Consider the following 27,989-nt stretch of genomic DNA (forward strand, 5'->3'; position numbering starts at 1 on the left):
TCTCTGCACCTGACAGCCTGGTATCTCTCAGGCTGACTTCGAATGATACTCTTTTGTCTCAGCCTGTTCGTTCTGTTCTGGATGCCTCCAGGAAACCTGCCACTCTGTAATGTTACCATCAGAAGTGGACACGGTTTTCTTCCTGGTGTCTTCTTCATCATCATGATCCCACGTCTCTTGCAGTGGAGACCTTGTTGGATTATCTGCTTTCTCTGTCTGACTCTGGCCTCAAATCTACCTCCATCAGAGTTCATCTCAGTGCTATTGCAGCTTTTCATGAGCCAGTCCATGGGAAACTCCTTTCAACTCATCCCCTGGTCACCAGATTCATGCGAGGTCTTTTTAATTTAAAACCACCTATTAAAGCACCTCCTGTGATCTGGGATCTTAATGTGGTTCTATCCGCTTTAATGAAGCCTCCATTTGAACCTTTGGCTAATGCCACTTTCAAGTTTCTCACTTGGAAGGTTCTTTTCCTTATTGCTCTCACCTCTGCCAGGAGGGTCAGTGAGCTCCATGCACTAGTTTCTGACCCACCTTTCACAGTCTTTCATCATGACAAGGTGGTTCTGCGTACACATCCAAAGTTTCTCCCTAAGGTTGTCTCTGAATTCCATCTCAACCAATCCATTGTTCTGTCTGTCTTCTTTCCGAAACCTCACTCTCACTCTGGAGAACAGGCTCTGCATACTTTGGACTGTAAGCGGGCTTTAGCTTACTATTTAGACCGTACTAAGCCCCACAGATCATTCTCTCAACTCTTTCTGTCCTTTGATCCGAATAAATTGGGACATCCTGTTTCTAAACGTACGCTGTCCAATTGGCTTGCAGGGTGCATTTCTTTCTGTTATGCTCAGACCGGACTGACACTGGAAGGTTCTGTCACAGCTCATAGAGTTCGAGCCATGGCAGCATCTGTGGCTTTCCTCCGTTCCACACCTATTGAGGAAATCTGCAAGGCTGCTACTTGGTCCTCAGTTCATACTTTTACATCTCACTATTGTCTGGACGCATTCTCCAGACGGGATGGTCACTTCGGCCAATCTGTTTTGCAAAATTTGTTTTCCTAATGGCCAACCTTCCCTCCATCCCTCTTTTTGTTAGCTTGGAGGTCACCCATCAGTCAAGAATATGCTGCCTGCTTGTCCTGGGATAAAGCACAGTTACTTACCGTAACAGGTGTTATCCAGGGACAGCAGGCAGATATTCTTGCATCCCACCCACCTCCCCGGGTTGGCTTCTTAGCTGGCTTATCCTAACTGGGGACCGTGCGCCTCCGTCGGGCGGGAAGGCACTCGCGCGTGCGCGGTGCGGCCTGCTAGAACTTTCCAAGTTCTTAGAGTGCAATAACTCTAAAATTGTCCGTACCGGGGCTCCGTCGGTGCCGTCACCCATCAGTCAAGAATATCTGCCTGCTGTCCCTGGATAACACCTGTTACGGTAAGTAACTGTGCTTTCTGGTGCAGTTCTGTCATTGAAATAGGCACGTGCTGCTAGATACTTGGACAGAAATCATAAATGTCTGGAAATGGCTGCGAGTGGCTTGTTTGCAACAGTTTTATTCAGATATGTGTTGAGAGTAGACAGCAGTTCAACATGATTGTAAAGAGCCCTAGTTCCCATTGGCACTTCATTCCACTGTCGAATGTACACAAGACTAACAAAGCCAAGTCAGTTACCTTGCTGAGTCATCGTGCTGTCAGCTGAAACTGTGCTCTGAGTAATAACATCCCGTACATATGGCAGTCTGGTAGTTGACAGCTGACAGACTGACTTCCTAAGGACCCAGTTTTTGGGTGTAGATTATGCGCAATCAATTATATACACAACACATAAGCAAACAGTGCATGCTAGGGTGACCTCTAAATATTGTCTAATCAAGCTGAAATTTGACACATGAGTAAGACTTACCAAGTGGCCACAAATAAGCCTTATGGAGACAAGATTTGAATAGTTTTATTTTCTTTGTAAACTGCCATGGACCAACCTACTGCACATGGCTTAAGAAACCCTGTCTTCAATGCTGCCAAGAGAAGAATCACGCAGCAAAGCTGAAGAAGTCAACAAACCAGATTTGGCTGCAACCACAAACTGCTTCAGGGGTAGTCTCTCTCAACAGTGGAACATCAGCCAGCAGTGAGGGACCTTGCTGGGAGGTCCCCTTTAATTTCTTACCTATCTGGAAAAGTGAGTCATGGCCACGAATGAACAGGTTCCCAGAGAAAAAACGAGGAGAGTCCTACAGAGTATCATAGTGCTATCTTGTCTCTTTGATGGTACAGCATGTTCTAATAACTATATGTGATGAAAATTTATTGAGTTTGTGCTTTGCTGTACTCTAAGGGGCTCATAATCGAAAGAGAAAAACGTCCAAAAACTGGCCTAAGTCGGCACTTGGACGAACATTGTCAAAATACGTCCAAGTGCTGATAATAAAACCGGGTTTTGGACGTATTTCTAAATGACCTAGGCCTTCATAGTGCCGCTGAACGACCATAGTTAAATGAGGTGTTTCAGGAGGAGTGTCGAGGGCGGAATTTGGGCGGGATGTGGGCAGACTTAGACTTAGTCGTACTGCATGTATAACCGAAAGTTATACCGCACAGGATTGACGGAACTTGGACGTTTTGACTTAGACCATTTAAAACATGGTCTAAGTCACAAAAACCCACCTAAAGTGACCAGATAAGCAAACACATAATACAGACCCCCACACACTACTCCAGTGATCACCAACCCCCCCACCCCCATAAAAATATTAATCACAACTTGAAAATTGTGCCTCCAGAACATCATCACCTGGCAGCCTGGCATAGGAAAGCCTAGTTGTGCTGCACAGAGGCTTCTTAAGTCGTCTTGGGGGTGGGTTAGGGACCCATGGAGAGGAGGACCTATGCCCATAAGCCACTGTAATCACTGCATTGCTGGTTAAACATGTGCACTCCCCCCAAAAAAAGCCAAACCCTTTTGTACTGCCCTATAAATGACTTCTGCAGCCATAAAGGCTATTGGGGTGGTAGATAAGTTGTTCTAGGGGATTCTGGAAGTGGTTTGGGGGCTGTAGTGAGGAGAAGACATGGCACCCTTTTTATGAAGTTCACAGCAGTGCCCTGTAAGGTACCTCACTATTTAGGTGCCATGTCTAGGTGTTCAGTCCATCAATTTGTAGACCCCCTCCCATGTCCAACAGGGCTTGTTCTACGCGTTTTTGACTTGGATGAAAAGTTGGTCAAAAATGTGGTATAAAGATGGACAATTTAGCGGCTTGAACGATCAGATCAGCAGGATGTATAGTTAGACGATTTTCAAAATGAAAAAAAATTTGGATGTATTTTTCGAAAATGTATCCAAAGCTATTTTTTACTTCAGACGACTTACGACTTGGACGAAAACGGACTTAGATGTTCCTTTCGATTATGCCCCTCCATGGGTTAATGTGTAGAGAGGTATTTTTTTTTTTTACATTACTACTCCCCTAAGAATGCTTATGCACAGATTATGTTAAACTAGATGTAGATTTATGTCTTGCCTACTTTTCTATGTCTTCACTTAGGTGCATTAAGCTTTTTAGCGCACGTTAAATGCTAACGCGTGCATACTAGTCTATGGATGCATTAGCAGTTATCTTGCGTATTAAACGCACGCTAAAACGCATAGTGCACCTTAGTAAAACGGGGTTAGTGAATCAGGCCATACTGTAAATTTATCCATGTTTAGTAACCACTCTTCACTGCTCTTCAACCCTTCCGTAAACATCTGAAAACCTGGCTTTTCTCTAAAACCTAACACTCCCCCCTCTTCTGACATCCTAGCCCTCTAACATTCTCCTCTCCTCTGATCTTCATCTAGCCCTTCCTTGGAGTTCCTTTCTCATTACAATTCCTGTAAACCGTGCCGAGCTCCACACCTATGGAGATGGTGCGGTATACAAACCCAAGGTTTAGTTTAGTTTAGTTTAGCTCAATAAAGAGAAGATAAGATTAAAACAAAAAGTGCTATGATTGTTTCTTTTTCTGATATTCCCATGTAAGTTTATATATATTTCATTTGTATTTCTTGTTTGGCATTATCCCCAGCAGCTTACACTCATAATTATAGGGGCTGACTGCACTGCTAGAGTTGGCCCACAGTTTGCTTTTAAGCCTTTATTCATATTGAAGAAGAGAGCCTTAGTTTTGCTGACTTATGCAAGCAAAACTGCTTCAGGTCTTGCTTCTTAATAATTTCTTTATTCATTTTTAAACTTACATCAAGTGTACAGTAAATATCAACCAAATATAATACAACATCACTTGAAAAATTTTCAATATCATACACCAAGAAGATTTAACCCCCACCCCCCTCCCCCTCCCAAATTCATATACAACTAATATATACCACATAAAAATAATATCTTACGACAATCATCTATATATTCTTAATGGAAAAACAAGAAATCCCCCCCCAAATCCACATGTGTATTAAGATTGGGAAAAGAGTAACTTATTCATTACTATAAATTTAATAAAGGTCCCCACACATCCTTAAATTTATTATATTAACCTTTTTGAACAGCCAACGCTCTTTCCATTTTATACACATGACAAACTGAAGACCACCAAAAACAATAATTCAGTCTTCTAAGTCCTTCCAATTATGTGTTATTTGTTGGATGGCAACTCCTGTTAATATCAATAAAAGCTTGTTATTATTAGCAGATATTTTACATTTAACTCTCATAGACATGCCAAATAAAATTGTGCCTTGCTACTTAAAAAAAAAATTTCTCATGTAATTGGATCTGTTTGTAGATTCCTGTTGGGGAAGCACAAAGCAGCTGTAGAAGTGTACAATGAAGCAGCCAGATTAAATCAAAAGGACTGGGTAAGCATTATTTGCTTAAAGTTACCCTCGGACAATAAAACCTTTCAATTATAATACAACTAGTTTTTAAGCCTGTTACATTAACGGGTGCTAGAATAGATGTTTCTGTCTGTCTTGTGTTTCTTTATCTCTCTCTCCTTGGCCGCTGTCTGTGTCCTTCTGTCTTCCCCCCCCCCCCCCGAGCAAAGCTGTCTGCCCCCAGCACATACTTCCCCCCCAAGCATCCCCCTTTCCCTCTCCCTGTCTCTCAATGGCCCTCTTCTGTCTTCCCCCAGAGCAAAGCTGTCTGTCCCCAGCACACCTCCCCCCCAAAGCAGCCCCCTTTCCCTCTCCCTATCTCTCCATGGCCCCTTCTGTCTCCCCCCCCAGAGCAAAGCTGTTTGCCCCAAGCACACCCCTCCTCCCAAAGCAGCCCCCATTTCCCTCTCCCTGTCTCTCCATGGCCCCTTCTGTCTTCCCCCCCAGAGCAAAGCTGTCTGTCCCCAGCACACCTCCCCCCCAAAGCAGCCCCCTTTCCCTCTCCTTGTCTCTCCATGGCCCCTTCTGTTTTCCCCCAGAGCAAAACTGTCCCTAGCACATCTCCCCCTCAAAGCAGCCCCCTATCCCTCTCCCTATCTCTCCATGGCCCCTTCTGTCTCCCCCCAGCACACCCCTCTCCCCCTGGCCCCCAGTATTGATCCGCTTCTTACCTTCCCTCCATCCCGGTGTCTTCTGGCCTGCTCCTCTTCAAAGCAGCATGCGATCGTGGTGGCCGGCTTTAGCGAACCTCGCAGGCCGCTCTCCAACTCGGTAGCACGTTCCCTCTGACGCGATCCTGTGCATCAGAGGGAACGTGCTACCGAGGTTGGAGAGCGGCCTGCGAGGTTTGCTAAAGCCGGCCACCATCGCAGGCTGCTCTTTAGAAGAGGATCAGCATCAGTGGCGGTGGCAGCGGCGAGTGAGGGCGGGAGGTGTGTTCCCTGCCGAGGACGCGGGCAGGGAGCGAGCTTGCCTGGCTTCCATGGTGAGTGAGGGTGGGAGGAGGTGAGTGGCCACAATGTTCCCTGCTGCCGGGTTGAAACACGGCCATGGATCACACACCACAGCGGCAGGGAACACGAAACCCTAAGTGCACATGCGCGCTTAGGGATTTATTATATAGGATACAGTGTAAACAAAATGGATACTCTTTGAGGAATTCACAGGGACCAATGCAGAAAGCTACCGCAAGCTACAGTATGCCCTTGAGCAGTTTACCTGCTCGTTAAAAGACTGCTGTATTTAAAAAATTTCTGCACTCCCGCAGTGGACATCAGCATATTGTATATTGAAATGCATGCTAAAGAGCTGATCAGCATATTCACCATCTCAAGTTTTATTTAAAATTTGATTCAATCGCTTATTAAAATTTCTAAGCGATATGCAGTATTAAAAATGAGGGAAAATAACATATATTGTCGGACTCATATAAAAGAACAAAACTAGACTAACTCAGAAACACGGGGAGAACTACAATGATTCTAGAACAGAAGAACGTGTAAGGTATGAATAAATGGGAGGGGTAGAAGTAAAACCGGGAATATGGCTAAAAGCAGAAGATTCTGATTATAGGAGTAAAAAAGCTTCTAATATTGCCAGTGGCTAAAACTTAGATTTCAAAAGCATTCTTATAGAGAAAACTTCTCCTCTGCCCTACTTCGGCACTGTTTCAGCCCCCCAAATCACCCAGCTCAGTTTCTTCCCACCCCACCCCACCCCATGATATAAAAAAATCCTCTGTGGCACTTTCCCCAACATAACCGCTTCCTCCCTTTCTCTCTCCCTTCCAATCAAAACTGTTTGGCACCCCTCCCCCAAGCCAAAACATTTTAAAAAAGAAGTGCCTGATGTCTAGTGGCACCCACCCCACCCATTACCCTCTTTCCAAACCTCCCCTGGTTCCAGGTTCCTTGAAAGAGGCAGGAGCGATGCCCACTCACTCCTGTCATCCCCAAAATGGTGGTCCCTGTCTCATGTGAAGCATTATAGGGATATACTGAGTGGGGCTGATTTGCCATATATGTAAGAAATGTTCTTATTTGGCAGACAGAACCTACCCAGAACTTCTCAGGATGTAAGATGCCATTTTGGATGTGACAGCTTAGACAGGCACAAGTGGGCATCGTTCTTACCTTCTTCAAGGTACTTGGATCTGGGAGAGCTTGGAAAGAGGGTTGGGGTGATGGTGGAGTGGATGCCACTAGACACTAGGGACTTCTTTATTTTATTTGTATTCCTGGTTGGGTGTAGGGAAGAGAGGGGTGCCACTAGACACTAGGGCAGTGTATCTCAAACTGTGTGCCAAGGCACATAGTGTGCCTCCTGAGATTCTAAGTGTGCTGCGGCACACTGAAGAGTAAGAGAGGCACCTGCTAGCTGACTTCCCTATGCTGTATAGCAGCAGCGTGGCCCGATTCGCCGAAGGCCTGCATGTTTCCCCTTCTCTCTAGTGTCCTTCGGCTTCCCTCCAGCCTCCTGGTCTCACCTTTAAAGCTAATTACAGCAGCCTGCAGAGGATCGCCAGTAGGTAAAATGATTTTATTTTCAATATAGTGATTGAAATGTGTCAGTTTTGAGAATTTATATCTGCTGTGTATATTGTGTGTATATGAAAACTGAATGGAAAAAATTGCATTACAATTAGTAAAGGGGATGGGATCTGGGGCAGAGCTTGGATGGGCCTAGGGAGGTCTGTGGTTGGGGTACTCAGTAATTTGGTAGACTTAGGGGGTACTTAGCTTGAAGTAGTTGAGAAACACTGCTGTAGGCAATCAGCTGACGCCAGTGCCTCTCCTTCTCTCCGGCCCTCTTCCCTGCTGGCACCCCCTACTGGCATCTCAGGGCCCATATGGAGGGCCTCTGCACATGTGCGGACGTCGATGTGATGATGTCGTGCATATGCATGATGTCATCACAGCAACATCCGCGCACTTCTGGGTGCCTCAAGCCATGGCCACTACCTTTGGTGTGCCCCAGCTCAAGAAAGTTTCAAGGAAAGACACTGCACTTGGAGGAAGTTTTAAATAGAGAAGACAGGTGGGGAGGGGAGGCAATCAGCCCAGGTGGAAGGGAAGGGGCTGGCTGGTGGTCTTGGGAGGGTGAAATATCAGTGAAGCAGCCAGGTTTTCTTTCTACATATATAAAACTAGGGGCTCCTTTCTTTATTTTGATAACATACCATTGCTGAAAAAATTCTATCACACTTCTGGGATGACTGTGGTTAAAACTGTATTGGACAACATCAGTAAACGTGAACAGTGATGTTGACTTTCATTTTTCAGTCATGAAAAATAAGCCCTTAGTAAATTCTAACGAGAATACAATTCTGTATGTTATGGAACAACTGCTAAGCAAATGTTATGGGTATTTGATTTTGAAATGAATAATCAGATAAATTAGATATCTTGCAATAGCTTAACTAGAGTAGCTGGAGCAACGACAGGCTCCTTGTGTATGAGGCATAAGTTTGCAAGATCAGTTTCTTCTCAAACTGGTAGATAGTACTAGAGAGGGCAGAAGTTTTCCACTTTTCAGTTTTTTTCCATTTCACATCTGTTCATTCTTCATTTCTGTTAGCTGTAGTTAGTATATGTGAAGATTGAACATTGCATGTTATATTTTCTTTCCTTTTTCATGTACAGGAGATTTGCCACAACCTGGGAGTGTGTTACTTGTACTTAAAGGAGTTTGGCAAGGTAATTTAGTAATCTTTTAAAAATGAACATAAGCTTTCTTAGTATTTTTTAACGTTCTCTATGATGTACTCTATGTTTGTCTTCAAAAATAACATTAAAAATATCTTCTTTACATCAAGTTTCAAGTTTATTTAGAATTTGATAAAAATGCTTATAAAAAACTTTCTAAGCAAAGTACAAAATAAAATTAGGGGAAGTCAGACAACAAAACATCATCAGAATAACTCCTGACAACTTATCAAAATTACATTTATTCCAATAAAAAGATATCACCTACAGCTTGGTGCTTATTTCCACATATTCAAGTAGATTAAAGCAGGAATTATAATTCTCTGCTATAGGAGAAAGAAAAAGAAGCATTCCTTATCCACAGAAATTCCACATCTTTGGAATTCAGCCTTTGTAACAACTTCCCAGAGTGCAAGATTTAATGTCTGGACAAAATGCTACCCTGCAAGCTTTCATACCTTTTGTCCTATATAATTCTGCATTTTTGCATTCTACTAGATTAGTTGTACAGAAGGAGGATCACAGCTTTATGCTGAGATAAAGGGGTATGGTGCAGACAAAGTATGTCAGCATTTTCTGTCTCTAGCAGATGGTGGCATATGCTGGACTGATGCAATAGGACTTCAAGACTCCCAGGCAAAGGCCTCAAGGACATTGCTGGTAAAACAAAATCTCAATTGGGCTCTTAGTGTAACAGTCCTCAGTCTGTTATTCTGGTAGAGCAGGACCTATTCTCCTAGGTCAACTGTCTTTAGGCATGGGTTGGTTGGTTGGTTTATTTATTTAGGAACATTTATTTCCCGACAATCTGACATATTTCACTCAGTGAGGTGCAAACATATATACAGTAATATAAAACTGAAAACAAAAGAAGACTGTTGGAGAAGATGTTCTTGATGCAGACGTTATTCAGTTAAATCAAAGTTGCAAATAACAATCCACATATACATAGATTGGACTCGACACAGTCCATGTTTTGACAAACACACCTTCCTCAGGGGTCCAAAGTTATGCTATGAGATCGAGAAGACAATTGTGGATACTGGAAACCCAGTTTAAAGCCAAGGCATAGAACTTGCTTCATAGCACTATGCTGTACCAACATAAAACATATACAGTCCATAAAAAATTCAAACAACTTGCATCCACTCACTATCTACAATCAAAAGTCCAGCCTATCTAGATCAAGCCAGTCCCATTGTCAATCACAGCATACCTCTACTAACAAAATCCCTGTCCAAAAGTTATACTAATAATAATCTTTAAAAGCCTTAATTTATTTTTTTTTTAATTCTTTATTCAGTTTTAACTCTTGCAACAAGTGTACAAAATTCAATCAAATAATTCGTACAAATCACTTGACATTCTAACAATTATTGTCAAATGCATATAAAAAAGACCCCTCCCCCACCCATCCCATTCATCAGGAATAAACCCATTAAATCACATAACATACCTCCCCATCCCCACATTAAATATAATCCTTTGTAATAAAAAGGTGTCCAAGGTGTCTAATCATTAGAATATGCAATCAATGGCCCCCAAATCTTTTTGAAGCTATTATAAATAGCCTTAATTTTGTAATGAAAATGATTGTTTATTAGATACTTGATAGACCACCTTTTTATAGCCTCTTGATACCCATGTACATTATTTATTTCCAATGTTTGATATACTGCAATAGATCCACAAAGGCAACTGTGCAGTTTACAAAATTTAAAATGAGGGAAGGAGACATTGGAGGACAGTATTAGGAGTGAGATGAATCAATATGGGGACTCAAGAGGGCAGTACAACCAGGATTTTCTTCTAACCAAAGGAAAGTCATTCCAAAAGATAGGCACTGCAACAGAAAAGGCTTGTTACCTATCAGAAATAAGCTTTGCTTCATTTCATGTAGGAATTAGCATCATCCCCTTGTCCTAGAAACATAATGCCAGTTATGGAATATAAAGGATCACCGACTTATTAGAAGTGATCTGGGGTTAATCCACAGATAACCCAAAGCATCAAATACAGAGTCTTAAATATTAAATTTTATTCAGCTAGAGCAAGATGGTGATGTGCGCTGGTTAGTAGCCTGATTGGTGTTTAATGGTTCTTATTGCCTGTATTTTTACTTTCTTTTTCGTGTTGCCCAGGAAGAGGTATTTTTGGGTTCCTCCAGCTATGTTGATTTCTTTCTAGTCCCAGACTTCGATTAAGGATTTTCTTCAGTGTTCTACAGAGCAAACACTGGTGTGTGGTACCACTGCAGAGCTGAATAAAGGTGATTCAGCTCTGCTGGGAGAAGACATTCCTCTCTTCCCAGTAGAAACTTGTGTTCTGTGATGGAGTGAGTGTGCTGACGGATTAATGGACTTTTCACTCACAGCCCGAAGGGAGCTTTACCCGAGGGGCAGTTAGAGGAGCTAATCTGGATGTAGCTGCTGTTTCTGAGCCCTGCCAAAGAGGATTATTTTTCTCTGCTCTGCTGATAGGGTAAGAGAGAGCAGTGAGGACTATCAGAGAGGCCCCTGGAAGATCCATTATCCCAGGACAAGCAGGCAGCATATTCTCACATTTGGGTGATGTCATCCATGGAGCCTGGTATGGACAATGCGAAAGTTTACTGTCACTTTAAAAGTCTTGCGAATGCCTTCCTGCCTGACGTCGGCTCACAGGACCGCCAATTCTCAGTTTTCTGCAGAGCTGAGAAGCTGTTTTTGGAGTTTCTCCAAGCATGTAAAATTTTTATATTTTTCAGTGCCTTCCTTTTCATTTTTTTATCCAGTTTCTTTCATAATTTTTTGTTTTATTGTTTTCCTTCATCCTGGTTAAAAGTTTTCAATTTTTAACCAATTTTTTTTTTTTTTAATCCATCTCAGGCTGGTAACGTCAAATCATTGACCTCCCCAGACCATAGAGTCCTTTGACCTAGTGTCAGAGGTGTTCCCCTCGATGTCCAATGCTTCAAGCAGTGCACTCGGTGTAATAGGACAGTTTTTTACTACTGACCCACATAGCTGGTGTGTCCAGTGCTAAGTCCTGAGCACCGTGATATTTCTTGCTCACTCTGCTTCAAACTCCAGAAGAGGCCGCTAAAAGCCAGGCAGTGACAATATGAAAAACTCTTTGGGTCAACTCCAGGAACATCGAGGATGTCTGCCGACTCCGATGTCCAAAAACCTGCAGCAACATCGACAGCCTCCAATGTCATTGACGCATCGATCAACTTTTGCCTTGTCTGCCATGCCTCCATCGGGGGAAGTTCATAAAAAAGCTAAGAACCATAAACATCCTCCTCCTTCTAGGCATGCATGGTCTTGGGTGTCCACGCCATCGACACTTTCAAAACATCGATGCACTGAGACTAGATCGCCATCACTGCAATTGGCGTCTCCTCTGAGGCCCAGAAGGAAGAGAAAATGCTGGACCGGGGGGGGGGGGGGAGAAGGTTTGACTGGTTGAGACTGGAGCTGGTTAGAAGGGAAAAGAGGGTGCTGGCCACATGGGGTGGGGGGATGGAGAGAAGGGAAGAGAGGGAGGGTTCTGGCCACATGAGGTGAGGTGGCTGGGAGGAAGGGAAGAGAGATAGGATGCTGACTCCTCACAAACTGCCAGGGGTAGCTGGGGGCAGGGGAGGACTTGAGAAGAGGATACAGGCAGAAATTTTTCCTTAAGACTGGACCTTTGGGGAGGGGGTGCAGGATCTGCAGGGAGGAGGAGGGTGAAGTGAAGGTACAGAGATGGAAGATTGATAGTGAACATGGTGAAAGAAGAAAATGTCAAATGCGCAGGAGACCCTAGCGAAAGAGAATGTGTATCTTGCCAGAGCTGGTGTTAGTGAGCACAATCTAGGATCTAACAGGGTTTGTTTTGTTTACAGTTGACAGCTTTAGCTTGGGGTTGGAGACGGCAAAGGGGGGAGGGGTGAAGAGGCTGCAAAATAAACCCACCAGTTAATTTTAAAGCTATATCATAAAAAATGAATTGAATTGTATCAAATCGAAAAATTGGTTCAATTAGCAAAATAGAATAGAATCAAAATTTTTTTCCTGAATTAGACAGCTCTAGGGCCCACTAAATCAGAGTATTGAACCCACACTAGGGTGAGGTCTGATATATGAATGGGTTCAATATCCACAGCTGTTACCTGTGGGACCATATAGTATGTATCCTTGTACAGGTTGTGTTAGCATGTGAGAAAAATAAGATGTCCTTTCTGGTTGCATTAAGGGGCCTCCAATTATCAATTAACTCAAGCTGCCTCATAAAGTCCACCAGGGCTTTCTTATGTGATTTACTGTACTCCCCTCCCCCTTGGAGTGGTCCAAGCGAGCATCAACCACTATATTAAGATCACCACCCAAAATTATCCCACCTCTCACAAAGGTAGTTAACTTGCCTTGCAAACACTTGTAGACATTATCCTGTTCTGTATATAATCCCCAGCCTCTTGTAAATGAGGTTGGGGACCTTTTGTTGTGCTTGTAGAATTGGCAGTAGGGTGTGTTTTCCTGAGTCTCTTTTTCATTTGTATTTCAGGCAAAGGAGCAGTTGAACAATGCCCTACAACTGAATCGCCATGACCTGACCTTTATGATGCTTGGCAAAATTCACCTGCTAGAGGGAGACATAGAGGGAGCCATTGAGGTGTACAAAAGAGCAGTGGAGTAAGGAGACTTCTTAACATCGGTAGTGCTTAGGGTAGTGGGTTGTTTAGGAAAATAGTAAAATAAGGGACAGCAGGTAAATAACCCATCTAGTCTGCCCACTAGGGTGGTTAGTGTTGTAACTTCTGTCTGATGCAGGTCAGCCCCATGCTTATGATTTTGGTTGCAACTGCTGCCCCTTGCAGGCTGTCCCCCACCTTCCTAGAAGCATAAAACTCATTGAGCTGAGGTGCCCAATGTTGTTTTTGTTTTTTTGCCATTGAAAAATCTGTGTTTCTGTGATTTTTGAAATTCATTACCGTTTTTCACCCCACCACTTCTCCATACTTCTCTAGAAAAAATTTTTTCCTGATATTGCTCATATCCCTGAGTTTTACCTTTTCTTTGAAAAGTGTTCATTTTTTGTATATTAATACTTTCTAGCTATATAAGGGCCTGATTTCATAACAGGACACCTATATGATTCAGAGGAGCTATTGAGGTGTACAGTCAGCATAGGTGCCTGTATGCTTTTTATAAAATAGGCTCCCAGATGAAGCCCCAATGGTGCACAAATGGCAAATGTCAACACAAATTTTACACTTGTTCCAATGCATACATTGCAACTCTGTCAATTCTCTGTCCAAACTACACCCCTGCAAATGCATATGCAATGATTACATAAGTGTGTGTATATTTTCTTGCATGTGCTTATTATGTGCATATTCAGAATGCAATTTCCAGTGCAATAGGTTAGACCACTGGTCCCCAACCCTGTCCTGGAGGCCCACCAGGCCAATCGGATTTTCAGACTTGCTCTAATGAATATGCACGAGAGAGATTTGCATATAATGGAAGTGACAGGCATGCAAATTTGCTCCATGCATATTCATTAGGGCTATCATGAAAACCCAGTTGGCCTGGTGGGCCTCTAGGATAGGGTTGGGGACCCTTGGGTTAGATTCTAGACAAGTGGGTTGTGTCCCAATAGCCGCATGCCATAAGCAGAAGAAATCCACTCTGTTTTTTTTCTGTGACTCTGCTCTACTTCACTGTGCTCTCTGGCTCCACCTTCAGTTTTTCCCTTCTGCACATGTGCCAGCAGGAGAATGCTTATTCTGCTCTCATCTTTTTATTATTTTATTCAGTGTTTTTTCGTCCCCTTTTTGGAATTTCTTGTGCTTGGAGCGATTCTTCAGCTCTGCCTGTGTGGAGAACGCACAGACTTCGATCTGCAGCTGACAGGCCAATCCCAGTGGGTATCTGTCAGCCAGCCTGCATCTGCTGCTAAGGAGTTTGGGGCCATCTCTGCTTTCTCTCCTTCTGCCGAACGAAGGTTTGCGCTCAGACTGTTTGGCATACCTAGAAGACTTGGCGGTGTCTTGCAGGGTGCTGGCTGTGTTTCTTGTCTCCACCCATTTCTGAGCGTGTCCGTCTGTCCACGAGGGTAGAGGTGCAGTCAAGCGCGGAGTCTGACTGGTAGCCCAAAGATCAGTGTTGATGAGGTATTCCCAGCCTGAGGCAATGGTTCTCTGATTCCAGCTACTGTAAGAGAGCTGAGGCAGGCTACAACACATTCTCAGCACAGGTCACAGTGATTAAAGGCTGTCAGCCTGTAAGTGTGGGGGGGGGCTCTGAATTTCCAAGTTTTGAAGGTTTCTGTATGTCCCCCTGTGTTCTACCACCTGAAAAATTCTAAAATCACCTTTTTTAAAGTTTGCTGACTGTGAAAAATATCATGATTTTGGTGTGAATTTCTTAGCGGTGGCCATCTTGGATTTTTAGCAATCTTTTTTCAAAGGCTCCCTGCTTCTCCAAAACTGATCAATGTGCTGGAGACCAGAGCCGTCCATCTGGCGCTGTTAACCTTCCGTTCCTTCTTGTTGGGCAAGTCAGTCAGAGTTCTGTTGGACAATGCCATGGTGGTGGCCTATGTCAATCGTCCGGGGGTGCACCGAGAACACTCAGGTAGTACAGGAGGCGGCTCTGCTCATGGTCTGGGCAGAGTCCCACCTTCAGGACATCTCAGCCTCCCACATAGCCGGAGTGGAGAATTTCAGGCGGACTTCCTCAGTCGTCACGTGCTAGATCCCGGAGAGTGGTGTCTAAGCCATGTGGCCTTTCAGTTGATAGTGCAGTCTTGGGGTCAGCCCCTGATGGCCATGAGACACCCCGCTTCTTCAGTCATTGCAGAGACGGTCAGTCTGAGGGCCTGGATGCTCTGTTTCAACCATGGCCAATGGAGGGGCTGTTGTATGTGTTCCCTCCTTGACCATTAGTGGGCATAGTTCATCACCCGGGCCTGGTGGTTCTGGTGGCTCCAGATTGGCCCCAGCATCCATGGTATGCGGCTCTGGTGCGACATCTGGTGTCTGATCCTCTGCCTCTTTCGCCCGATCTGCTGACTTAGGGCCCCATTCCTATGTTTGATCCGGGTCCCTTTTGTCTTATGGCGAGGCTCTTGAAAGGGGATGCCTAGGTAAGAAGGGGTATTCAGATAAAGTGATCTCCACCCTCTTGAGGTCTTGGAGACTTTCCACATCTCAGGCTTATGTGCATGTTTGACGCATCTTTGAGGATTGGGGTGGGCGCGTGGAGTGGACGCTTTTCACGCTTTCCTGCCTAACATCTTAGAATTCTTGCAGGATGGCCTGGACAGGGGCCTGGCTTGGTCCTCTCTCTGAATTCAGCTGGCGGCCTTGGCCTTTCGTGGGTTGTTACTAGGTCAGCGGCTGACTGCCATTCTTGATGTCATTTACTTCTTGCGGGCGACCAACTTGCTCAAGCCTCCCATGTGGCCGTCGGTTCTCTCTTGGGATTTGAATCTGGTCTTGTCTGGGCTGGTGCGCCCTGCTTTTGAGCCTTTGGGCACCTGCTCATTGAAGGACCTTACTCTTAAGGCAGTCTTCTTGGTGGCTATTACTTCTGCTAGACATGTTTCGGAGCTGCAGGCTCTCTCTTGTAGATCTCCCTTCCTGGAGTTTTCTAGGGAGTGGGTAGTGTTGAGGCTTGTTCCTTCCTTTTTGCCAAAGGTAGTTTCTCCTTTTCATGTCAATCAGGCAGTGGTCTTCCCAGTGTTGGGTAGTCAGGAGGGATCTTCTGAGCAGAAGCAGTTGTGTAAGCTAGATGTCTGTCGGGTTCTTCGCACTTATGTGCAGAGAACCCAGGAGTTCAGGAAATCAGATAATCTCTTTGTCCTCATTGCGGGTCCTCGTAAGGGGGATGGCGCTTCCAAGGCTACCATTGCGCGTTGGTTCAAAGAGGCTATTGCGTCCGTGTATCTTCTTCAGAAATCGCCTGTTCTGGAATTTCTCAAGGCTCATTCCACTTGGGGTCAGGCGGCATTTTGGGCTCAGTTTTCGCTAGTGCCTCCCATGGACATTTGTAAGGCTGCTGTTTGGTCTTCCTTGCGTTTCTTTGTCAGACACTATCATGTGGACATTCAGGCGTGTCGAAACGCGGTGTTCGTTGAGCGTGTTCTGGTGTCGGCCCTTCTGGGGTCCCACCCATGATGGGGACTACTTTGGTACATCCCGCTTGTAAGATTAACCTATACTGGTCTGGAGAGTACTAAAGAAGGAAAAATTTGGTTCTTACCTTCTAATTTACTTTCTTTTAGCTTCTCCAGTCCGGTATAGGTCCCCATCCTGTCTATTGTCGTGTTCTTGTGGCTGTTGCGCATGCACTTTTTGCTTTTTTTGCGGGTTCTAGTATTTTTCTAGGGCTGGGGAGAATTGAAGAACAGTGGCTGTGGCTCGGCTGGCTTAGCTGGCGAGATGTGGGGACATTTTCTTTCTGGGATCTCTTCTTTGCATTTTTCAACAGCATTTGGGTATATTAATCATTACTCCTGTTCGGAGTATTATTTATTTCTGTTTCAAGTTCTTAGTTCTGCTTGGCTATTCAGCAGACTGATAGGAATAGGGGAAGGTACCTCTTATGTACTATTCCACAGTTTTGTTTCAGTCTCCACCTGCTGGTCATGATGAGAGATATATATCTGCTTGTAAGATTAACCTATACCAGTCTGGAGAAGCTAAAAGAAAGTAAATTAGCAGGTAAGAACCTAATTTCTCCTTCCAGTTATCACAAGACCTCAAACATCCAAGGCACTACTCATATACTTTTTCATGCCCTTACTGCAGGCACAATTGCTTTTTAATTATTTTTATGTGGTGAGCTACTATATTTAAGAAGAGTACTTGGGCTGAAAGATAAGTGCTCTTCTTAAATATAGTAACTCACCACATAAAAATAATTAAAAAGCAATTGTGCCTGCATTGAATAATATATTCATGAAAAGACCGATGATGATTATTCAACCCCAGTAAGGGCACAAAAAAGTGTTTGAGTTCTTGTGATTATTGGAATTGTATATACAGAAGGTGGGAGAGGAGACATATTATAGAGATGTTTAAATACTTATGTGGCATAAATACACATGAGGTGACTTTCTTTCAATTGAAAGGAAACTCCATAGTGAAAGGGCATAGAACAGTGGTCTTCGCTAAATTTAAGTGAAGTCTGTTTTGGGTCCAAAAGAGCCGAAGGAGAGCCAAGAAGTATTTTCCTACTTGGGGCTATGATGCCAATAGCACTTCTTGACATTCATTCCTATCAGATCACCTGGCCTAGGTCACACAATGCAGATAAACCCTATGCAAATACAGGACCACAAACTAAGTCCTAATATACACAAACGAAACCCTGAGATGCCAGACTCTGCATGCAGTACAACAGAGAAATAGAAACAAATGCAATTTTTCCTGAACAGTGCAAAATATAGACAGCAGATGTAAATTCTCAGAACTGACATATTTCTGTTGCTGAATTTAAAATAAAATCATTTTTCCTACTTTTGTTGTTTGGTGATTTTATTTTTCTAATCATCTTTTCCAAGTCTCTGGCTGCACTTCCGTCTATGCTCTTAACTCTGTTTCCAGGACCTTCTTATCCATTTGCTGTTTTTCTCTCCTTCACTTTCTGCCCTACATATATCTCTGACATAACTTTTAACATTCAACATTTTTCCATTTTTGTGTTTTTTTCTCAATCTGTTTATTTTTCCGTGTCTTTCCCTCCTCTTCATCCTTTTGCACATCTCCTCCCTCTTTTTCCCCTATTCCCATCAATCCTAAACAGCATTTCTTCCATCTTTCTTCCCTTCCCCACTCCTCCCATCCCTGTGCACCATCTCTCTCCTCTTCCCGTGTTCTGATATCTCTTTCTTCCCCTTTCCTATGGTCTGGCATCATACTTTTCTCCTTCCCACAGTCTTGCATCTCTACCCACTCTTCCCATGTGGTCTGGCATCTCTCTCTCCTCCTTCCTTCCCTTCCCCTTCTCATAGTCTTACATCTCTGTCCTTCCCTTCCCCTTCTCATGGTCTTGCATCTCTGTCCTTCCCATCCCATGATCTGGTATCACTCTGTTCTCCTTCCCACAGTCTGGCATATCTCTTTCCCCTTCCTGTCCTTCCTACTGTAGTCTGGCATCTCTTCCCTCCTCCCCCTTACTGTGGTCTGGCATCTTTCCTCCTTCCTTTCTCTGGAATCTCTCTCTCCATCCTTCCCTCATCCTTCCCATGGTTCATCTCCCTCCTTTCTTTCCCTCGCTCCCAAGGTCTGCTATCTGTCTCCTATCTTCGCAGTCTAGCATATCTCTTTTTCCTCCTTCCCCTCCATCCTTGCTCTGCATCTCCTGTGATCTGGCATTGCTGTCCTCCCTTTCTTTTCTTTCTTCCCACAAAGGTCTGGCATCTTCTTACCTTTTCCTCCCCATCTCCACAGTCTTGCATCTCTGTAGTACCCTCTCCCTCCCCCAGTGGAGTCTTTTTTACCCTTATTTACCCTTTTTTACCCTTTACTTATTTACCCTTTTTTTCTAGCGCTGCACTCTTCGGGCTATATGCAGCATGAGTGAAGTAAACACATGGGATCTCTTAGGGAGAGGAGAAGATAGTGGATGCTGTGGATGGGCAGACTGGATGGGCCATTTGGCCTTTATCTGCTATCATGTTTCTATGTTTATCTTCCATGAACACTAGCCAGAAGTATTTATTTAGTATGTATGCTTTTTTCTCATTACCCTCTTCTTTTATACCTTTCAGTCTTATAATTCTGCCTCTGGTCTTATTTTATTTCTTATTGTACTTTCTGAACCCATTGCATTTGACATTTCAGGTCCTCACCAGAAAACACAGAATTGTTAACAACCCTGGGATTGCTCTATTTGCAGGTAAATAAAATAAGATTTATAAAATAAAGTTTGTCTACGTGTATTTATATCGAGGTTAGACATAGTGAAAATCATTGGCATTATATCTAGAATCACATACTGAAAAATAAACTGCTGTCATTTCCTTTTTCATCATATTTATAATAATCACTGTAGACAGTTCTTAATATTTTACTTTCTAATAAATGCACCTATCAGAGGAACTGAGACAACAATGCCCAAGCACTGTTGTTATTGCGGGTACACATTAGAGAAGTTGTATTCACTTTCACTGCAGAATGGCTCTTTGGATCTTAACTAGGTAACTCACGTCTCATATGCTGTCATTTTGTTTCAAGCTGGGTGTGTTTCAGAAGGCTTTTGAACACCTTGGGAATGCGCTTACATATGACTCCAGCAACTATAAGGTAAATGATTCAGCTTTTCATATTGGAATTGTTTCACCATCTCCATAAAATCATTACAGAGTGTAAGCTGACTCAGTTGTTGCTTGTTGATGATTTTGTCATGTGGAATGCTATGGGGTTCATGTATTCATTGACTTTGGAAACTGCTAAACTGAGCAGTTCTCATCAGGCCTGCTGTGAAGAGGTGAGGAGGTTACAGTTTTACAGAAGCCATTAGTTGTTTACATCTGCAGTAAAAGGCTTTTTGTATAGCATGTGTATTAAGAATGCTGTATGCTGAAGCTTAGCATGTCATTCTAATGCTTCACTTTCTGTTACGTCCCTTCCGGATTCCATACACTAGGTATTTAATCCCAACCCGCAGTCTGGGTGTTGCAGAATTCACATCTTTTCAGAACACATGCTGCACACCCCTTATTGGTAGAAACAGTTTCAATTTCTGCAAGCAGTCTGGGCAGAAATCTTTTGCTGTTGCTCTGCTTCCGTTTCTTATTTTTTTGCTTAAACTGTTTCTCAGTGGCTTTAGTGCCTTGAGGGCACTCCCCAGTGGTTCGCTGTCGGAGAAAAGGATGCAGTCTTGTGGAGCCGGACTTTAGCTTCACAGAGAAACCCTGATGGATCTGTGAAGCCAGCCTGCTATGTGCCACTTTTTGGAAGTACCCGGGTTCCCTCCCATGGAGTTTGATGGCTAGTGACCCCACAGTCACAGGTTTCTAGCACAGGCTGTGTGTGTCTGAACAGAAACCCACCTGGGTTTCAGGGTGCAGGCTGCCTTTCTCACCCCTACTGCATGGCAGAGGATCTATGGGGGGGTGGAGGTTGGGGTCAGTCTCTGGCCAGCTGGCAGTCCGATGATCTTCATTCCTGGGCATTTGGAGCTGTTCTGGGGCAGAAAAGTTCTTTTTTCTACATTCAGCTGCTGAAAAGGCTGCCAGGCAGAAGGCACTACAGAGTGTGTGAGTAACTCCATTGTTTCCTATAGGAACTTCGGGGGTGGCTTAAAATGTGTTTTAAAATGATGACTCCTTAATAAAAATAATATTTTTTTAAAAAGTGTTTTAAAATCCTTTTTTCAGTTTCTATGGGTAGCGTTCAGGTCCCCCACTTCCCCAGACCCTAATATATTGGATGTAGACATTGATTGAGCCATATGGGCGCCAGATCAGCAAATTTGAAACACGTGCTGTAGCGCGCTGGGGGGCGGGTACTTCAGACTTCGCCTCCTCCATGTCCTCTTGGGCTGGGGAGCCAGCCTGGGTGTGTGCTTTCTGAAGAAAATCTCATCCAGGGGATGTTCTGGAATCTGGCACAATTTACCTGCGTTCCGAGTCTGGGGACTCTTGACGTGCAGCATGTACTTCAACAATGCCCTGCCATGGTTGCTGAGTGGGCCTTATCACCAGATTTCATTCAGTTCTTCTGAATAGCGTTTCCTCAGACCCCGCTCGTTTGAAGCAGCCGGTGGGTGCGTCTGGCCTTTTTCGGTCTATGGCATCTGTGGCAAAGCTTCCTTTCGGTAGCTCGTTTGTCTGGCCATGCCAGTTTTCGATTGCAGTAGTTGCCATGCAGATTCTATGTTTCTTCTGTCTCTGCCACTGTATTTCATTTGGATCCAGCTGATGCTTATGCTGAGATAGGTCTCCTCGACCTCCCTTAGTGTCTGGATTTGGAGGTGCTGATCCTTCTTCGAATTTTCAGCAGGCTTCTGTCCACCTCTTTACAGCTAATGTTCGGAAAGAGCTCCATTTGGATTTTTCACTTTCCAGGCTTTGGTCCTGATCCGTTCTTGTGTGCCTTTTCCATTCCATCACAGATCTTGGGATCCCCAGACAGTATTTTCCGATCTGCTTTATCACCTGAATCCTGCTCTTTGGCAGGTCTGAACAGCCTGAGGTAGATTTGGCCATGGTTCCAGTCCTACCTAGTGCAGGAGAGTGAAGTTTCAAGTCTCTCAGGATCACAGGAGGCTGTTATGATACACAATATTATTTTCTAGCATCCTCAGATAGCTGAGTGGCAATAGCCACTTCATTCTAGCGCGTGCCTGGAATTCCGGCCTGCGCAATATGTCCGCTGTTGTGGTGCATGCCTGTTCTCCACTACTGTGGGTTGATGTGGCTGTGGTGCTGGTTGAACTTTATGATCTCATTCGAATCTTAGTACATGTTCTGCTGGTGCAGAGTCTGAGAGCTGGTCTCTTTGGGCCTGTCTTTGGATGTGGACGCTGCCTCAAGTTCTCCTTCAGCGGCCGTCCTTTCAAGGGCTGGATTCTTCTCAGGTGTGGTGCATGCCATCCTATGTTGCTCTCTGTAATCCAGTTTCACTGGTTGTTGGAAGGGGATTATAGGTCTCTTCGTTCCTCCCGCAGGTGTCGTCAGGAATATTCAGATTATTCTTCCTAGGGCATGGCTTGGACGTGAATTCTGATGGTTGGGTGAGAGAGTAGCTCTGTGCAGACAAGCTCTATTTATAGAAAATACTACAAAAATTTAAAGTTTAAAAGGGAAAAAAAAGCTGAATAATGTCAGAATATGTCATCTAGCAAACAGAACAAGTGCGATTCGGGAGCTGGAGGATCCGGTACAGGAAGCAATAAGAGATCAAAGCCAGAGCCGGGCACTCCTCCTTCAAAAGTTCCGTTGCCATCAGATGAAAGCCCCGACGTTATGGAAGAATTGCGGCAAATTAAAGAAATTGTATTAGACAGCAATAAAAAACTACAAAAAGCAGAGGAACCACGCAAGAGGAAGAGACCGCGACTCACCAGGACCCTGAGGGAGAGACACCGCTCTACACCGAGGACACGGACCTGAGACAGAGGAGGTTGCTGAGGAAAGGGAAGTCTGCTATTGTGGTGGGAGACTCGATCTTGAGAGAGGTAGATAGTCACGTAGCCGGAGGAAGGGAGGACCGGCTAGTGACTTGTCTCCCAGGGGCCAAGACACGAGACATCACTGATAGGATCGAGAGGATCCTGGACGGAGCAGAGACAGAGGAGACTGCGGTGATAATCCACGTCGGAACAAATGATGTGAGCCGGAGGAACTTCAGCATAGCCACACTGACTGACCAGTTCAGGGTCCTGGGACGAAAGCTGAAGCGAAATACACGGAGGATAGCATTCTCAGAGATCCTGCCTGTACCGAGGGCAGATGCAAAGAGGCAGGCAGACCTCCAGGCTGTGAATGCATGGTTGAGGAGATGGTGCCAAGAGGAGGGCTTCCACTTTGTGAGGAACTGGACGTCCTTCTGGGGAAAGGGCAAGCTCTACCGGCGGGACGGACTACACCTGAGCGCAGCGGGAACTAGACTACTGGCAGCCAATGTGAGGAAAGAGATCAAGAGGGCTTTAAACTGAGGAGAGGGGGAAAGCCGACAGCTGAACTGATGTTGACGCTTCGGACAACAGTATCCAGAACAGATGCTGAACGGGCTGACTGCAGGAAGGAAGTAGAGGGACCGGTGGATCTTGTGATCAGACAGCGAGGGAACCATCAGGTAAAGGGAGCTTGCTGGGAGGAGACTAAGGGGCATGAAGACACAGGGGGACTGGGTGGCACGAGGGCGAAAGCTGAGGGCAATATAAAGGTGCCACAAGGCGAGGGGGATCAAACAGAGGTTCAAGGGATGATAGCCCAGGAGAGGGCCAGTAGGGCTAGAAAACCCAGAGGAAAAGCGGGGAAGTGGGGTGGCGGGAATATGGGGAAGCTGAAAGTTACGAGGGTACAGGCTGAGAGCAAAGCAGAAGCACAGGGAACGGGAGAACTGCCCGAAACTCAAGGGGAGGCGGCCCAGGTAAATGCAGAGGTAAATGCAGAGGAGGAGCAAAAACGACGGGACCTGCGGTGCTTATACACAAATGCAAGAAGCCTCATGGCCAAGATGGGTGAACTAGAAGTCGTGGCCAAGGGGGAGGACCTGGATATAATTGGAATTACAGAGACCTGGTGGACAGAGGAAAATCAATGGGATGTGGCGCTGCCGGGGTACAAGCTCTACAGGAGGGACAGGACACACAAGAAGGGGGGAGGCATAGCACTATATATAAAGGACTCTATCTACTCGGTCAGGATGGATATGGCGACAAAGGCAGAGGGGCTGGAATCGCTATGGGTCAAATTGCCGAGAAACAAGGGTGCAGACATAAAACTGGGGCTGTACTATCGCCCACCTGGTACGCCAGAAGGAGTCGGACACGACTTGGAAGCTGAACTGAGACAGGAATGCAGGACTGGAAGTGTAACAGTGATGGGGGACTTCAACTACCCGGGGATAGACTGGAGTACGGGTCACTCCAACTGCACTAGGAAAACAGGATTTGTAGAAGCTGTGAGGGACTGCTTCATGGAGCAACTAGTCAAGGAACCGACGCGAGGGGGTGCTACTCTTGACCTCATCCTAAACGGATTAGGGGGGCCTGCAAGAGGGGTAGAAGTGGGAGGACCACTAGGCAACAGTGATCACAACGCGATCAGATTCACATTAGAAAGGGGGACACCCATAGTAAGGAGGACCGCAACAACTGCGCTCAACTTCAGGAAAGGGAACTATGTTGCTATGAGGGAAATGGTGAGGAGGAAGCTCAGAAACATCTTTAGGATGGAGACTGTAGGAAGCGCCTGGACCCTATTCAGGGACACCCTGCAGGAAGCACAAAGAATGTACGTCCCCAGTTTCAGGAAAGGCTGCAAGAACAAGCGGTCAAAGGACCCGGTTTGGATGTCAACTGAAGTAAAGAGGGCAATAAATGACAAAAAAGTATCCTTCCGGAGATGGAAAAAGGACCCAACGGAGGAAAATCACCAGGTGCACAGGAAATGCCAAAAGGAATGCCACCGAGAGGTTAGAAAAGCAAAAGGGGAATACGAGGAGGGGCTGGCCAGGGAGGCAAAAAACTTCAAGGCATTCTTCAGTTACGTAAAGGGGAAGCGACCAGCGAGAGAGGAGGTGGGGCCGTTGGATGATGGGGATAGGAAGGGAGTGATTAAGGAGGATAAAGAGGTAGCTGAGAGGTTGAACACGTTCTTCTCGTCGGTTTTCACGAGTGAAGACATATCTAATGTCTGAGCTCATGAGTGGGGAACAGGCCGAAAAATTGGAGCACATAGAGGTAAGTAAGGAGGATGTCCTCAAACAGATAGACAGGTTAAAATGCGGCAAATCACCGGGCCCGGACGGGATCCACCCAAGGGTTCTGAAGGAATTAAGACAAGAAATAGCGGGCACAATCCAACATGTTTGCAACCTATCCTTGAAAACTGGAGAGGTACCAGAGGACTGGAAATTGGCGAATGTCACACCTATCTTCAAGAAGGGATCAAGGGGTGACCCCGGGAACTACAGGCCGGTGAGCCTGACTTCAATTATAGGGAAGATGGTGGAAGCTATGATCAAGGACGGCATTTGCGAACACATCGAGAGGAATGGCCTACTGAGAACTAGCCAGCACGGATTCTGTAAGGGAAGGTCGTGCCTAACGAACCTTCTGTACTTCTTTGAGGGAATAAGCAGTCGGGTGGACAATGGGGAACCCATAGACATCATTTACCTCGATTTTCAAAAGGCTTTTGACAAGGTGCCACATGAAAGGCTGCTTAGGAAGCTGTGGAACCACGGGGTGGGAGGGGATGTGCACAGATGGATCAAGTACTGGTTGTCGGGTAGACTGCAGAGGGTCGGAGTAAAGGGACAATATTCTGACTGGCGGGGAGTCACGAGCGGTGTGCCACAGGGATTGGTGCTGGGGCCGTTACTCTTCAATATATTTATCAATGACCTGGAAAAGGAGGCAAAGTGCGAGGTTATAAAATTTGCAGACGATACCAAACTGTGCGGCAGAGTTAGGTCCAGGGAAGAGTGTGAGAACCTGCAAAGGGACCTGGACAAGCTGGAAGACTGGGCAAACAAATGGCAAATGCGCTTTAACGTGGAAAAATGCAAGGTCATGCATATAGGGAAAAATAATCCGTTGTTCAACTACAAATTGGGGGGGCATTGTTGGGAGATAGCAGACTTGAGAGAGACTTGGGTGTGCTGGTGGATGCATCACTGAAGCCATCTGCACAGGGCTCAGCAGCCTCAAAAAAAGCCAACAGGATGCTGGGCATCATAAAGAGGGGCATAACAACCAGGACGCGGGAAGTCATCATGCCATTGTATCGAGCGATGGTGCGTCCACATCTGGAATACTGCGTTCAGTATTGGTCGCCGCACCTCAAGAAAGACATGGCGGTACTTGAGAGAGTCCAAAGGAGAGCAACGAAACTGGTAAAAGGGCTGGAACACTGCCCATACGCCGAGAGGTTGGATAGGCTGGGGCTCTTCTCTCTGGAAAAAAGGAGGCTCAGGGGAGATATGATAGAGACCTTCAAGATCATGAGGGGCATAGAGAGGGTGGATAGGGACAGATTCTTCAGACTGAGGGGGACAACAGGTACGAGGGGGCATTCGGAGAAACTGAAGGGAGGTAGGTTCAAAACAAATGCAAGGAAGTTTTTCTTCACCCAAAGGGTCGTGAACACTTGGAATGCGCTACCGGAGGAAGTGATCAGGCAGAGTACGGTACATGGATTCAAACAGGGATTGGACAGATTCCTGAGGGATAAAGGGATCGTGGGATACTGAGAGAGGTGCTGGGATGTAACACAAGTATAGAAAGCTAACCAGGTAATAAGTATAGAAAGCCAACCAGGTCGTGCATGGGCAAGACCGGAGGGTGAGGACTTTGATGGGAAGATAGGACTTTAATGAGAAACCAAGGTGGCAAGGGGCCCCTTCTGGTGATTCAGACAGGTCGTGACCTGTTTGGGCCGCCGCAGGAGCGGACTGCTGGGCAGGATGGACCTATGGTCTGACCAGGCGGAGGCACTGCTTATGTTCTTATGTAAGCAATCGATGATGCTGCAATTCTTACTAAAAGAGTGGATATGGCGGAAAATAGAATAAATATTTTGGAAGACAATTCAGAGCAATTAAATATGGACATGAGACAATCCAAAATAATATGGAAAGAGGTTGAAGATAGCCGGAACCGTGAAATAATTTAAGAATCATCGGAATGCCGGAAGGGGTTGAAAAAAACGATCCTATAACTTTCCTGGAACAGTTTCTACCTAAAGTGTTGCCATTAAAATTCAAGACTACACTAGAGATCGAAAGGGCACACAGGATACCAACACAGAAGAAAACCTCTCAAACGGGTCCAAGGACTTTAATTTTTAAACTTTTGAGACACCAACAAGCAATAGAAATCTGTCAACTAGCCAAGGAGAACAAAAATCTCAAATGTCAGGACGCGAAAATACACATTGTCCCTGACTTTGCGAGAGAAACTGCATCAAGAAGAAAACAATTCCTGGACATGAGACCCCAATTAAGATCACTAGGGGCTAGGTATGGGCTCCTTTATCCGGCAATAATGAAAGTTACAATTGCAAATAAGACTCAAAATTTTTCTGACCCTAAAAAATTACAAGAATTTCTCGAGCAACATGAACAGCCAATGACCTCTTAAAGTCATCTAAAGGGAATTTTTAATTAACATTTATCTATATTTAATTTATAAATACTGACTTTTGTTAACAGAACTATATAAAGAAAATTCGGTTGAGACTTAGAACTTTTATTGCAACAGAATAGAATCGCATGAGGGTGGAACTATAATTTGAACAGCATGAACGTTCTTAACAGCGATCCAAGATGTGAACATAAAATCTTAAGAGATCTTCAAAATACATTTATGGATCTATTAGATAAAAGTAGACTTACATGTAAGACTGTGATGCTGGCAGTGATCCGATTGAAATATAGCACAGGATACGATTTTATTTACTCAATGACCTTATATTAAAAGAGTCGCTGATTGGATATTGAAATGTTAGGGGCGTTACTTACAAGGGAAAAAAAGCAATCCTTCAATCATATTAACAAATATAGTGTCATGAGTAAAAACAGAAAAAGGATTGGTTAAAATGGGTGATTTCCTGCTAGAGGAGGTACTTCCGGTTAAGTTTGCGTTTCAAAACATGTCTGACTAGATTCTATGCTGAGTGATCTTATTTTAACCTGTAAGCTCTCCCGGTATGATTCTAGTCTTCATCTTTATGATTCTTTTGTGCTTTATACTG

General features: G+C 44.8%; 1 protein-coding gene across 7 annotated transcripts in view; it reads left to right on the forward strand.

Annotated features, from left to right (window-relative positions):
- BBS4 (Bardet-Biedl syndrome 4) overlaps positions 1–27,989 on the forward strand; it is a 111,617-nt gene that overhangs the window by 40,726 nt on the left and 42,902 nt on the right. For all 7 annotated transcript variants that reach the window (XM_033920290.1, XM_033920291.1, XM_033920293.1 and 4 more), the window contains 5 exons: positions 4,791–4,863; positions 8,523–8,576; positions 13,113–13,240; positions 19,402–19,456; positions 19,795–19,863. In XM_033920290.1, the coding sequence (XP_033776181.1) occupies positions 4,791–4,863; positions 8,523–8,576; positions 13,113–13,240; positions 19,402–19,456; positions 19,795–19,863 (379 nt within the window). The remainder of the gene's footprint in view (positions 1–4,790; positions 4,864–8,522; positions 8,577–13,112; positions 13,241–19,401; positions 19,457–19,794; positions 19,864–27,989) is intronic.

Source organism: Geotrypetes seraphini, chromosome 14, assembly GCF_902459505.1.
Source record: "Geotrypetes seraphini chromosome 14, aGeoSer1.1, whole genome shotgun sequence".
NCBI classification, from domain to species: Eukaryota; Metazoa; Chordata; class Amphibia; order Gymnophiona; family Dermophiidae; genus Geotrypetes; species Geotrypetes seraphini.